The following is a 14,025-nucleotide window of genomic DNA, read 5'->3' as shown; positions in this document are numbered from 1 at the left end:
CTGGCACTCCCTAGTGAGATGAACACGGTACCTCAGATGGAAATGCAGAAATCACCCGTCTTCTGCGTCGCTCGCGCTGGGAGCTGTAGACCGGAGCTGTTCCTATTCGGCCATCTTGGCTCCTCCCTTTTTTAAAATTTTTTTGTAGAGACAGGGTCTCGCTATGTTGCCCAGGCTGTTCTCAGACTTCAGGTCTCAAGCAATCATTTTGCTTCAGCCTGCCAACGTGTTGAGATTACAGACCTGAGCCTCCATGCCCAGCCATAAGGCCATTTTTAATAAGAACTGTTAAAAATAAAATGTCAGTTATGGAATGTAAACTTCATTTTCACATTTATTAAGAAGTCTTCCATAAAATACACATTGCTCATTATTTAGTGAGAGTGAATTGTGTATGAAAAATTCGAAGAAGTGCTAAATCCCACCTTGGGATGGCAGAAGAAAACCAGAGGGTACACATGGGGCAACTGCCTGATGTTGTGGGTTTGGTAGATTTTACAATTAAAATTGCAGGACACCCAGTGAAATTTGAATTTAAATGAATACAAATCATTTTTTACTATAAATATGTTCCATGGAGTATTTGCACATACTTATATTAAACAATTATTCATTTGGTTTGATGTTTTTTCTGGCAGCCCTATTATGGGTTATAGCTGGGTAGGGATTTTATAATCAGAGAGGGAGACAGGAAATGGACAAAGGTGCAGAGGAGGTAGAGTGTAAGGTACATTTAGGGAATAGGGAGAAGTAGGGTTGGAGTGCACTGTCAAGTGTGTTGGAAATTGTCTGGACATTAAAGTAGGAAAATAAAGCTACATCCTATAAGGCTATAATGCCAATATCACCAATTTGTACTCTGTCAACAATGGAGAGCCCTTTGATATGTTAAAGGGAGGGAAATCATATGCTCTATTCATCCATTCATCTATCCATCCATCCATCCTTCCATCCACATTAATGTATCTGTATCAATATGGCACACTTGAAAAGCATGTCCTTTGAATTTATATTCTAGTTCTGCTATATGCTCACTGAGTGATCTTCTGCAAATTACTGCCTCTCTCAGCCTCAGTTACCTGAAAAATGGGCATAATTAGATCTACATTTTACATCTGTCATCAGGTTTATCATAGTGACATACAATTACCAAGCAGACAAGTCCACCTTGAATGCCTTTTTGACTCATTTGAGGGTTCCAATACTGTGTGTGCCAACTTAGACCATTATTTCCCAGAAACATTACTCTTAGTCTGTCGATTTCATTCCCTTGGAATGCACTGGCCTTTACACCTGCATAGTCAACAGTGAGTAAAGACTGCATTTCTGTCTCTCCTGCCACATCGGTACATTTGTGTATAGGTAGGTGTTGCTATTTGTGTAATGTATAACAAAGTGTTTTCACATTCATTATTTTCATTGAACCTTCCGAGAGATCATTCTGCTATCATGGGAGGATATTGGAAGTGGGTGGGGGTAGAGAGATTGGGGGTAGAGGGATGGGTTGGAAGGCTGCTGTGATAGCCCAGGCGAGTAGTGGAAAGGTGAGCTGAAAGTGAAAGGAATGGATGAAAACAAACGGCACAGAAATAAAAACAAAGGGAAGTTCTGACACTCGCGTTTTGGTCTCCTTGACATTGCTTCCATTTCCTCTAGGGACATGTCCTGGATAAGGGTGAAACCGGATGCTCCTTGGCAGTTTCAGATGTCACCACCCCTAACTTTCCATTGGATAAAAGAAGGCCCAAAATAGCCTCTGGTCCCATAGGCTAGTGATTACTGGGACTCAGATTCCTGTCCTGAAAACAGGGGGAAGAAGCCAGGCATTTGCCCACTTACCCTCTCACCAGCTGACCTAGGGCATTAGCACCCTGGTGCCTGCTGACGCAGAGTATCTGCCAAATTCGATTAGCCCCGTGGCCTGGCTAAGCTGGGCATGTCCTGCATTGCTTCTAAAACAAGCCCTCCAGGAAGGGGCTGTGAGACTCGGAGATGTTTTTTCCTACTGTCAAGCAGGACTCACTGCTTGGCAGTTTGAGGTAGGGATGGGGAGGAGATAAAAAATTAGAAGATGCAGAAGATAAAACCAAACACTAATCTAACAGTCACTTCTAAAAACAGAGAAAACACTCCAAACAGTCAACATGGATTGTTTTTTTTTTCTCTTTGCTTCAACTTAATAAAGCCTTTTGGAGTCCAGCAGAATGAGCCAAGCAGTGTGAAATGTGTGGAAACACGTTGTTGGCTCAGAGCAGGTTGCTTGGAGGTGGGACAGGTGACGACCTGCCTGTGAGAAGCCCATAGAGCTCTCTTCTCACCACTGGGTCAGTTGATCCTCATCTGTAGACTCAGCCCTCCTGCAGCCCTTAGTGCCTCTCCTGTTTCTAATCACAGGGAATCTAAAGAAATTTAAGGAGCCTCGTTCAGGAGCTCAGTGTTAGATTGAGCTTTCTGGTGGGTCCATTCTGACTCTGAATGTTGATTTTACTATCTAAAATCGTTATTCTTGTTTCTGTGGCTAGGGTCCTACTTGTATGCAATTTCCTATAGAACAAGGGTCCTGTCTTGTTAATTCCCAGTCATTAGAATCCCACACCCAAGTTTGGGACCAGGTTAGGGCTCTGAGTCCCGTGGCAGAAATTCTGATACCTCTGACTCCTGTTTACCTGGAGGAAGAAGAATCTGGGCAGCAGTTCTACCCTGGCTGGTCGACAAAACCACTGGAAAGATCTTTAAGAAATACAGATGGCTGGGCCCCACCCCCAGAGATTCTGATTTACCTCATCTGGGTATAGGTATATTTTTAAAATTCCCTATGTGATTCAAATGTACAGGTCAGGATTGAGAGCCACTAGTCTGGTGGTTAAAATTTGAGGCCTTGGAATTATATAGATGTGGCTTCAAATCTGACTATATCATTTATTAACTGTATAACCTTGGGCAAGTTATTTAGACTACTATGCTGTCAGTTTTCTTGTCTCTCAAATTATATCTGTCTCATGATTATTTTATATAGCATGCAAAGCATTTAGCATGGCATCTGGTACAATATAGGGATGTAACAGTATTGCCTATTGCCAAACACTTGTCCTTGTGTTCAACCAATTCCTAGGGTAATCTTACCCTTTACTTGATTTACATATGATTCTTTGCATATGGATCATCTGTCTGAAGCCCATCGATAGAACTCTTTATACTCATTATAGAACATTCTTCACCCTTTCGCATCTAACTTCTGCTGAACTCGAGGGACACATCCAGTCCTCAGCACCTTGACTTTACTACGTGATCTACCCCATCACCAATGGGATCTGTTCTTAAGAAACTGGGAAAGCCAAGATAGCAAACTGAGTCATCTTTTGGTTCAATTCAATTCAGTTGGCAGTGGAGCATGACCTTGAGATGACTTGTGAGGCTGAGGTGCAGCAAAGACTTACAAGTGATGTCAGCCATACATGGAGGAATGGGGGAGAGAAGGCTGGCGCTGGTGGCCAGGGCTATTGCAGACCCAGCAGGCCTGAGTCATTGTCCTTTCTCTTCTCCACCAATCCCAAACACAAAATAACTGCAAAGTATTGACCTAGGGAGGACTGGGCATTCCTGAGTCTTGCAAGTGGTTCCACAACACTGCCTATCTGCCCAATCCCAGCAATTCACAGGAAGCTCATCAGATTGGCCATGAGGTTAAAGGGGTGACAACTGCCCCATATCCAAGTACTGGAAATAGCTGACATGAAGCTCTAGAAACCCTACATTCAGGTTTTTCAGCACAGAGCAGGGTTGTATCCACTTTTGGAAAGGCCTCCATGCAATGAGAGACTGTTTGCATGTTAACCTTAAAAGATCAATCCAGTACTCTTTTGAAAGCTAAAAATTCTAAGCACCACTAGTGGTCTCCCTCTTTGATGGAAGCCAAATCCCTTGGACATGTAACTAGCTATTCCACCCCGTCCCCCCAACCACGGCCTTTTTTTTTTCCTTCTGTATGTTCTCAATGCCCTTTGCACTTTTACCTTTTTCAGTGGTTTAAGAGTGGCTCCAGATCCAGGCTGCCCTGCTACTCACAAGTGTTGCAGCCTTTGCCAACTTATTTGGATTCTCTGTGCCTTAGTTTTTTCATCACTAAAATGGGAGTACTAAAACTACCACCTAGTTTATGGATTGTTGTGCAGTGAGAAAATCTGCATAAGATGGCTTGAACACTGCCTGCTTATAGTAAGTACTAGTCACTATAATTGTGCAATGGGTTAAATGTATGTCAAGGACATGGGGCAGAGGTTGAGGTAGGATTTTCCTGATGTGCCATGTCTATTTTTAGAAATGTGACTGTGGCCCCTTGTTTCTTTCAGACTACGTGAGTTCATCCATTTCACCGTGGCTTCGGTCATTGCCATTCAGCTGGGATAGATAGCTGGGCTTTGTTTGGAATGTACAGTCTAGAAAAACACCCTTTATTGTAGTATATCTCTTCCATTTGCCTGAGTGTATGTAGTGGCCACAGTTTAACTGCCAAGCAGTATTATTGCTAGTGGGTAAACAAGAGTTATCTGAGTCTTCCAGAAAAGACAAAGTGACCCTGGATGCTAATGGCACAGATGAGATGGGATCTCTTCCAGGAGTCTGAATATGAGAAAAGAGTCTCTGAAGTGTGTACTAGATGAGCCCAGCTTATTACCAGTCAGCAGAGTGACTTCCAAGAGTTTGTAAACACTTTCTGAGGCTTTGTCATGGGTCTATAACTTACCTAAGTGCTTTATATGTGTTACCTCATTTAATTGTCACAAAATCCCATGAGGTAAGTGGGAATATTTTTACCTGTCCTTTGCAGGTGAGGAACTGAGGCACGGAGAAGTTAAGTGACTTGCCTACAGTCACACAGCTCTTGTAGCAGAGTTGGGATTCAGACTCCACTCTTTATTATATTATGTGCCCCCTGAGTGGTGAGATGTTGGATCCCAGAAGAAGCAGAGCTCTGAGGGCATCAGGAAGGAAAGTAGGGCATGAAGTGGGAGCAGAGGTGGATTGAACAAAAACATAGACTTCTCAGAGATTCAGGCACAAAGGACTCAGGGCCAGGAATAAACCAAAGTTGGATTGCTGAAATGAGTTTCAAACACTGGCATGTCAGTGAGGTTTGTCTCCTAAGCTAGCCAAAGCTCCACTCAGAATGACCTCTTTACCATTCTGAAATATCTGCTGTTGCTCTGAGGAAATCTGCTGCTGAATGTGGTGTTGCTGTGATTTGTTATGAGATACTCTTGTTCTCAAGGCCATCCTCTCAAGAGGAGGAACTATCCACAGAATACTCGGCAGGTGGTGATGAAACAGGTTGGGAACTGTACATCCTTGGTGAATTTATAAAGCCCCAAAGAACGGAGATGCAAACCCATTTCATTCAAAGAGCTCTATAAACAGTGACTCTACAGGATGCTAATCCAGTAGTTTCATGCAGAGTTTCCTGACCCTGCAACTTGGCAAAACACAAGGAGTCTCTCCTTGCCAGGCACCATGTAATACAGTAAGAATGAGTGACATAAAACAAAGGTAAATACATTGCCTGGCTTTGAAAGTAAGGTTAGAGCCTGGTAGAAAGTTTGCATCTTGAGGAATATATGGGCACCTTCCCCAAGGTATTTTCTGCCTGCTTGTCAGACAGTTGGTAATATTTTTATAGCTGCATATGAAGTAGAAACCTTCCTTTGGTCACATCCTCCCCAACTGCCACACTAACCCAAGGTGCCTCCTGCTTTTAATCTTGTGGCAAGTGCCAAGAAATAAGGACACCAACTATGGAGGGAGGCAGGAGATGCACAGTGAATTATCTCAGAATGCTTCCCAGCCTTTAAGTGCTTCAGAAACCTCTTTAATCTCTTTTATGGCAAATAATGAAGTAGGAAGAATGAAATTATAATCTTAAAACTGAAATTTACCTCCAAGACCATCCTCTTGGGAGATCCCCCAAGTTCAGCCTCTTCCTCTGACAGTTGAGGGCATGGGGGCTCAGATACTGGAAAGGGTTGGCCAACCTAATGATTGAACTACCAAGATACCTGGCTCCCAAGGTAGGCTTGTTAGAATTCAGGCTTCTGTATTGCCTAATGGATGGGTAATACATTTGGACACCCTCCCCTCCATCCCAGAAACAGAAAAATCTTCTAATGCGATTTGCCGTGTAAAATGTGTAGGAGTGTGCACACACACATACACATACACACAGAGATGGGAATAGCTATGTTCAGGTCTTCATTTCCACAAACCAGTTCCTACAATATAGAAAAGCTTTGCCACAAAGTCTGGGGAAGCCCTTTGTATTTATAGTCTGGTCATTCTAGAGGTGTGAACCTAGATTTCCTCAGCAGGATGTTAATAGCTGATTAATTCAGGATGCTGATTTAATTTGTGACCTATAAAACGCTATTTCACAGAGAATGGGCTGTGTTGGCATGTGCAGAGACCAGCTCCCCAGATGGAATAATCTTTTCCTTATTAATTTGCTGCATCTTGCTTCTCATTTCTCACAGTCGTTCCAAATGTGTTACAAACGACTACATGCTCTGGGTCCTGAATCCACTACTGCTGTTGCTTTGAAAGGAAAGAAAAAAAAAATTGTTGACTATGAACGGCACTGAGCTTTCCTGGCTCACATTTGCATGCTCACTTTCAAACCATCAGTGCACTCTTCTCTTACAACACTAAGCCTTGCTCCACCTGCGAGCACCCATCACTTTTGTGTTGTTTAGGAAATGCAAACATAGATGGTTTGATGTTTTCAGGGCCAAGGAAACAGGTAGTGACATGATTGGGATCAGATCTTACAGTTTCAAATTCTTGGGTTGTGCTATCTTCCTATTATCTAGAACATGTGAAAGGCTGTTTAATCCCCTTAGTCCAATGATCCTCAAATTTGAGTGGGCACAGAATCACCTAGAGGGTTCATTAAAACTCAGACTGTTGTACTCTACCCCCAGAGCTTCTTATTTAGTAAGTCTAGGATGGGAACTGAGAGTCTGCATTTGTAACAAGATCCCAGAGATGCAGATGCTGGTTGCAGACCACACTTTGAGATCATTACATGAGTCTAACTGGAGGAGAGTATGGGTACTGTTATCTCCAAGTAAACACTGCTTGGTATCTGTTGGAGCAGGTCTCTGCTGGGTAAGGTTTCTATTTTATGTCTTTTTCCTCTTTCTTTCCTGATATGCACCAAATCCCAGTTTAGCAACTATTTTTTAAATGTTAGGGCTCAATGGAGAATGCAGCTTGACTAAATAAATTTAGATGTGTACTGCAGTACTTGATATGGATTTTTTCAAATTGTGAGCACTTAAGCCAGACAAAAATATTTCCCCTGGGTTCAGCCATTCTATGCAGACCAGCCCCTGGTTTCTAAGGAACCATTTGAAATAGAATACAGTACCAAAGTGCAGAGCTGCAAAAGCATCTTTATGTCCTTTCTAAATGTAGAACATATACCTCAAGCTCAGGATTTCAACTAACACTTTTTGGTCATTTACAGGCTTGAGACAAGTCCTGTCATTAACTACAACATTGTGTGTGAGGCTTTTTTCAGGACAGATAAGCTTATTTTTTCTAAAGGAAAGGACTTTTGTTTTGCCAGATATAAAATAGCAGCTCACACTTAAATGCAAAGGTCTTGTTTATTGTTTGTGTGGTGAAGTTTAATTGGAAGACCCGCTTTTTACAATTCCATTCTACTGACATTACCAAGCACACAGGATTGTTGTTAGAGAAGCAAATGCCAGGCTGGGGAGCTCCTAATCTGGTGGTCTGTGCCTTGTAAATAATTAGGGTGCGGGGGTGAGGTAAAGGCCTATAGAAATCCTACAGAGTGCCACAGAAATGGGTCTTCTCAATTATGATAGTATGTAAGATCACAGTGTTTTTTCTGTTAATATTTAAACACAGTCTTCAAGTAATTTACTGCAAATAATCACATATTAAAAAGCAAGGAGTTTGCTTTTTTTTTCCGTACAAATAATTCAAATGGTGGCCAGAATTGAGAGAATGGATGCTCATACTCACAAGATTGGGGATAGACATGCAGGCAGGGTGTTTATTAGAAGGAATGTCCATAAGCGTGGGCTGGTTTGGAGTGGCTTCACCTACTCTAGTTGCTAAGTTTAGCTATTAGGTGGGGAGTTCACCAACCACCAGTTAGTTCAATGTAACCAACAAAAGTCAGATTCCCAACCATTACCCCCACTTGTCCCCAAACCAAGCAGCCAACCAACCTTTAAAACCACAGTTTAAAAACCCACAGCTAAAAGGATGGCCTATGTTCCATAAAACACTAATTTTGCTGGTCAACATTCTGAGGTTGGATCAAATCCGTGAATGGCTTTTTGCAAGCTAAACGCTTCATCTTCCTAAATTTATGTACACGTATATTGTTTCTTATCCCAATTAACAGTCTTTACTTAACAATGGCTTATCAAAATATGCAGCCATTTTCACTTTAACTTATAGACCAGGCTTGATGTTGTTAGAACATGATGGAGACAAGTATGTTTTCCAATAAGCTTAAACCTTAACACTACTGGGAGTGCTGGCTGAACTGAGGCAATGCCTGAAGCCATTTGTTGCAGTTCAAAAAGTGTTTGACATTTTATCCAGATCTAGAAGCCACTTAAATGAATGAGGAACAATTTAACACTGACCCATTGTAAGACTTAGTTCAGATTCTCATTTTGAACTGTCTTATTATTCATTGAATTAGTACAGCTCATAAAAAGATTTCATAGACACAGCTAATGACCACAGAGGCTTATCAGTATGGTGAAGAACAACAGATCAAAGCAATGATCTGAGTTATTTCCAGGCATCTTAATAATTAAACAAATTTAACTGCTTACTCAATGAATGCAGTACACATTGGTTACTCCTATTAACTCCAAGTTGGATAATCTAGTAGATGTCTCTATTTTGTTTTTTTCTCCAACCTCATCTTCTAATGAAAACTTTCAGTCATGTTTACCAAACTCGTTTAACTTCAAGTAATTTGGATGTCATGTTTAATTTTTACTTTTTTTACTCAACCATTTAAAAAATATTTTAGTCCTCTGACTATGAAAATTGGTCAAGCCTGAAGTTTATCAAAATTCTAATTCCATGGCTGGGCTGTCATGACTGGCAGTCAAGGGCTTCTCTTAGAGTACTTTTCAAGTTCACTGGACAAATTAGGATAGAGTAATTCATCTCATTCGATCTGTTTTTCCATATACACAACACAAGTCAATGTTTGTTATGATTTTCCTGATCCCTATTTATAAGACAATACAAGAGGAAACCATGTGTGTATGTTTAGAAATAGAAATGATACATTGCACAGATATAGTTCACCACGTTATGGGATGGGTCGTCAGTGTTCAAATGGGGAGGCTGAAGAGTAAGAACAGATGCTTTTTTTCCTTAATGGCCCTTTCTCTGATTTAAAATCCTTCCATTTATTTCCCTAAGATTTAGTGATAACTTTAGACACTTTAACTAAATTACCCAGCGGCTTGGCAGCCATCACAGAGGCAAATCCTTTTAGAAATCCTAGCAATCTGTTAGATTGTGGGTACTATGATATAAAATCTGTGTGCTCCACGTACAAAAATTAAATCAGTGCTATGGATACAAATACATACTGCAAATGGCACCACTTCCAAACTGAGGGTATGTGACCTGTCTCCAAATATTGAATTTCTTTTTTTTTCTCCCCCAGTACTTGACTTTCTAAATTTGGGCCAATTTATTCTCATTATCCCTAAGTAAACCTACTTTGATTTTATTTAACAGTTATTTTATAATCAAATAGAGCCAGCCAGCCAGCCATGATTCGTGGATCCTGATGTTGCCAGGATACATAGTTTGGTATCTGATGAAAGTATATCACTTCAAAGGGGTAAAACTTTCAAGTGTCCGAGAAAATGACACTCCCATCTTCCACCATGGAAGACAGATCCAATCCTACAACTTCTCAGAAGCTCACAGACTGCAGGATTGGCCTCCCAGGCTTTCAAATAAGTATCCTCTCTGGAGGGCTGTTTAATTACTAAAACTAGTCAGATTAGTCTTAAAGCAAGGAACACACGTATTTATAATAAAACACGTTTTCATGTTTGTTTTACAGTAAAGAGAAAAAAACCCAGAACCCCCAGATTTTATGTACTTTGAAAATATATTTAAAAACATTAAAAATTCTATATTTAAAACATATATTATATGTTAATTAGTACACTTAAATAGAACTTGTATTTACAATAGGCTTCTGATGCGGTTAAGTTTTAATGCCAATTTTTTTCAATAACATAATTATATAAATATACTAAAATACAATAAATATTGTTTTTTGTTTTACATGGTGAATAATATCTTTACCATAGAGAGAACAAGGCCACAGACATTTACTTACATTTTCAATGGGAATCACCATAAAAAAGCAACAGGCCTGCTGCCATGCATGAAACACTTCTGCCACAAAGAGACCACAGCAAGACTTAAAAAAACAAAACAAAACAGAACAAGAACGAACAAAACAGAGAGAGATTTTAACAAAATAAATCTTAGGTCAACATAAACCATCAAGCATGTGACTGGGATGTATCTTATTGGGTAAAAGAGCCACTGACCACACAATGGCTGGATGTGTCTCCTATGAAACCATTTAACAGATCTGGCCCTTGCAATCCTTTAAGATTGTGATGGGGGGTTGTTTGTTTTAAATTTGTCCCTCAAAAGGAAGCTGCATAAAGTTAATATACAGCAGATATTCCAAGCATTCCTTACATATTAAAAATAATTACAAAGATAATATTTTCAAACAACACAAAACAAACCTATACTACGTAAAGTCTTCCTTCTTTCAAAGAGGTATTCAGATGGTACTGTGAAAGACAGACTAGCTCTAAATGAAAAACTGAACAAATTGAAATTCTTTGCTGATGGTATCTTCATTCCTGGGTTATGGTGAACATCCTCTTTTGCTTATCCCTCACCCTACTAAGATGCAGCAATTGCTTGGGGCTTTCTGATACTTAAGGATGCTGGTCCAAGTGGTGATCACTAACATTTTCAAGTGTGAAATGGGCTGCATGGGCTTAGAGCTCTAGTTTTCACTGGGGATCCATTTTTCCAAGAACCACTATTTCAGGCTCCCAACTTGACTTCTCCTAACCCAAAATAGCAGAGGTAAGGCAGGGACCCTCTCCATGAACAGACAGGATGGGCAGAAGGTTGCTGTGGCCTTCACTGGGGAGCAAATTTTTGTCAGCTCTGTCCTGGCCTCTTCCATTGAGCAAGGCACCTTCAAGTCTTGGTGTTCTGAATGTCCAGACACCTTCCTGAAGTCTTGTCTCTGGACAAGATTTCCTATGGGTCCCCTTGATCATTCGGCCTGAGTTTGGGGTTTCTTTTCCTGTTCCCTTTTCCCTTACCAAAAGTTCTCAAAAGATAAACCCTGGTTTCCTCAAGTCTAGTTTCAAAGCAATAAGTGTTCAGGTAGCAAACATCTTCTATCTCATTGCATCAATCTCATGATCACAAATGCCACATTTGGCTCCCAACCTGCTCCAGGCTAATCCAATTTTATGCAAAATTATCCAGAGGTGGGATGGTGGGCATAAGTCGGCTTGAGTGTGGTCCTCCAGTCGAGAACCTCTTGAGCACAGTTAGATAATGTAGGCACTTAAAGCACGAGGTCCAAGCAGCTTGACACATGTCATTCCAGAGCCACCTCTGAAGGGTCCTTCAGAGGCCTTCGTTTTGGAATGTCTCAAATACCATGCCCCACCTCCACCTAGACCTTGGGATGGCCACTCAGAAATTCCTCCCGCACTGCCGGTAAATGCTATGCCAGCTCCACATAGCCTCCATTTGGCTGTTCAGTCTCATGTCACTGGCAATGTGGATTCCTGTTCTGATCTAGGTGTTTCTGGGTTGATACAGGGCTCTATCTTTTGCTTACAAGACATTGTTAAGCCTTACCATGAGTTTTTTTTTTAAGCTTTACCATGATTTACCCAAATGTTTACTCCTCATAAAAAATAGTCTTCATTTTGGGGTTATTTTTTGTTGTTTTCTGTTCTAAAAAAAAAAAATCACTGTTCTCCATGCTTATACGAGTGTCATGATGTGACACAATGTGTTCACTTGTTCACAGCAGTGGTAAAATATTTCAGAACGCGCAACTGATTTTTCTTCCTTAAAACAAAACAAAGAGGAGACCAGAGGGGGAGGGGGGGAAAGAATGTGTTCTGAGCAAATATAGGTCCTTCCGTCAAAAGCAGCTAACTCTGACCAACGCCCAAAGAATGAGCAGGGCCTGGGAGGTGCATCACAGGATGTGGAGTGTGAGCATTTTTTGTTCAGTTGCCTTAATTTTTATTCACTTTCCAGTCATCTGATTGATATTGCAAACATCTTCACAACATACAAATGTATCTTTTATCAGCCAGAATATATATTGAAGGAATTCTTTCCCCATCTCTACTCCCTGTGGGAACTAAAAAACAAAACAAACAAACAAAAAAAACACAAAACAAACAAAAATATACCCCTCCCATCCCCCATCCCCTAAGCCAGTAAAGCAATGACAACAGCACCTTGACATTGTTTTAATTCCAACGCTATCAGAAGTTAAAAGCAGTAAAACAGATATAGTACTAACAAGAACGAAGATACTTACTGTCTAAAATGTAAACGGAATGTTTTGGTTCAAATTTTTGTTGTGTGTGTGTGTTTTTTTTCTCTGTTTTCTGAAAGAGGACAGTTTATTATCAATTCACAATTAAAGCAGCATGCAATTTATTATTTTTTTTAACTTTTTATGTTTTCAATTCTTGGCAACGGCAACAAACCACAACATTATCAAGGAATGTAATGCAGACTTTTTAAAGTTGTGCGCAAATGACTGTTTCCCTTCTGGTCATGGACATGTCCAATAAATAGATTGTAGAACCACTGTACTGTATAAACTTCATTTATACATGCAGTTCATAAAATTATTTTTTTCTTAACTGAATAATTTACCCTGTTATGTATATATACAAATAGATAATTTTTGTCTCGATATAATCTATACAACATGAATCCACTATCTTCCTCTTTTAATGGTCAATGTACATACACAAGAAGTGTCTATCCTTATGAATCGCCAGCCAATTCTCTTTTTGCTATCCATGGTAAGGGCCCGCACGTACGACTGGGTAGTTCGGCACTGGGAGTTCCAATGCCTTTTGTCTATGCCCCTGCAGCCTTCTTTTGTGTAACCCATGGGATTGCACTTGGTCTCGTAGAAGTATTGCTTCAGTTGGCCTTTTGATACAGGGACCTTTTCAAGGACTGTGACTGTCCCGCCCGACATGTCCACTGCAGTCTTTTTGTCTGCCGCTGTTACCCACTCGCTAATACTGTCACACACGCTCAGCTCCCCTCGGCGGGCAGGGTCAGAGTGGCGCCGGACCCTCATGGACATGTTTGCAGCATCTAGGTAATTTTTGTATTCCTCCAGCAGAAAGAGAAGAGGAGGCTCCAAAGGCACTTGACTACTGAGCATCACCCTGGACGTGTACAAGTCTGCGTCCTTATTGTTTTCTTCATTGGGCCGAACTTTCTGGTCCTCATCCAACAGCTCTTCTATCACATGTTCGAAAGTGTCAGCCAACGATGTCAGGCCTCTTGAACCCGCCTTGGGCCCATTCACGCTCTCCAGAGTCCCATGGGTCCGCACACCTGGGTAGGCTAAGCCACCTTGTCCTCGGACGTTTGCTTCTTTCATGGGGGCAGCCTTCATGCAACCAAAGTATGAAATAACCATAGTAAGGAAAAGGATGGTCATCACTCTTCTCACCTGGTGGAACTGTAGGGAGAAAGCAGAAACAGGACAGAAAACTGGTTAGGGCTTTCTTTCACCGGGATGCCATGTGGCCCATCTGATTGTAATTCCAGGCCATTCTGCAGGGTCAAGGTTTTTTTTATGTCTTGGTGATAAACTCCAGCTGCACCAGACACAAATCAATGTCA

At 41.0% G+C, this 14,025-nt stretch overlaps 1 protein-coding gene and 1 long non-coding RNA gene across 8 annotated transcripts in view; one reads left to right on the top strand and one right to left on the bottom strand.

Moving 5' to 3' along the window:
- Nucleotides 1–14,025, top strand: part of LOC129048656 (uncharacterized) — a 194,859-nt gene that overhangs the window by 136,315 nt on the left and 44,519 nt on the right. The gene's annotated exons all lie outside the window — the stretch shown is intronic.
- The window catches only part of BDNF (brain derived neurotrophic factor), a 47,985-nt gene continuing 46,320 nt past the window's right edge, over nucleotides 12,361–14,025 (bottom strand). For all 3 annotated transcript variants that reach the window (XM_009246513.4, XM_002821931.4, XM_054524562.2), the window contains exon 2: nucleotides 12,361–13,861. In XM_009246513.4, coding sequence (XP_009244788.1) covers nucleotides 13,097–13,840 — 744 coding nt within the window. In that variant the 5' untranslated portion in view covers nucleotides 13,841–13,861 and the 3' untranslated portion in view covers nucleotides 12,361–13,096. The remainder of the gene's footprint in view (nucleotides 13,862–14,025) is intronic.

Source organism: Pongo abelii, chromosome 9, assembly GCF_028885655.2.
Source record: "Pongo abelii isolate AG06213 chromosome 9, NHGRI_mPonAbe1-v2.0_pri, whole genome shotgun sequence".
Taxonomy (NCBI): Eukaryota; Metazoa; Chordata; class Mammalia; order Primates; family Hominidae; genus Pongo; species Pongo abelii.
This window is presented reverse-complemented; position numbering and strand designations above follow the sequence as displayed.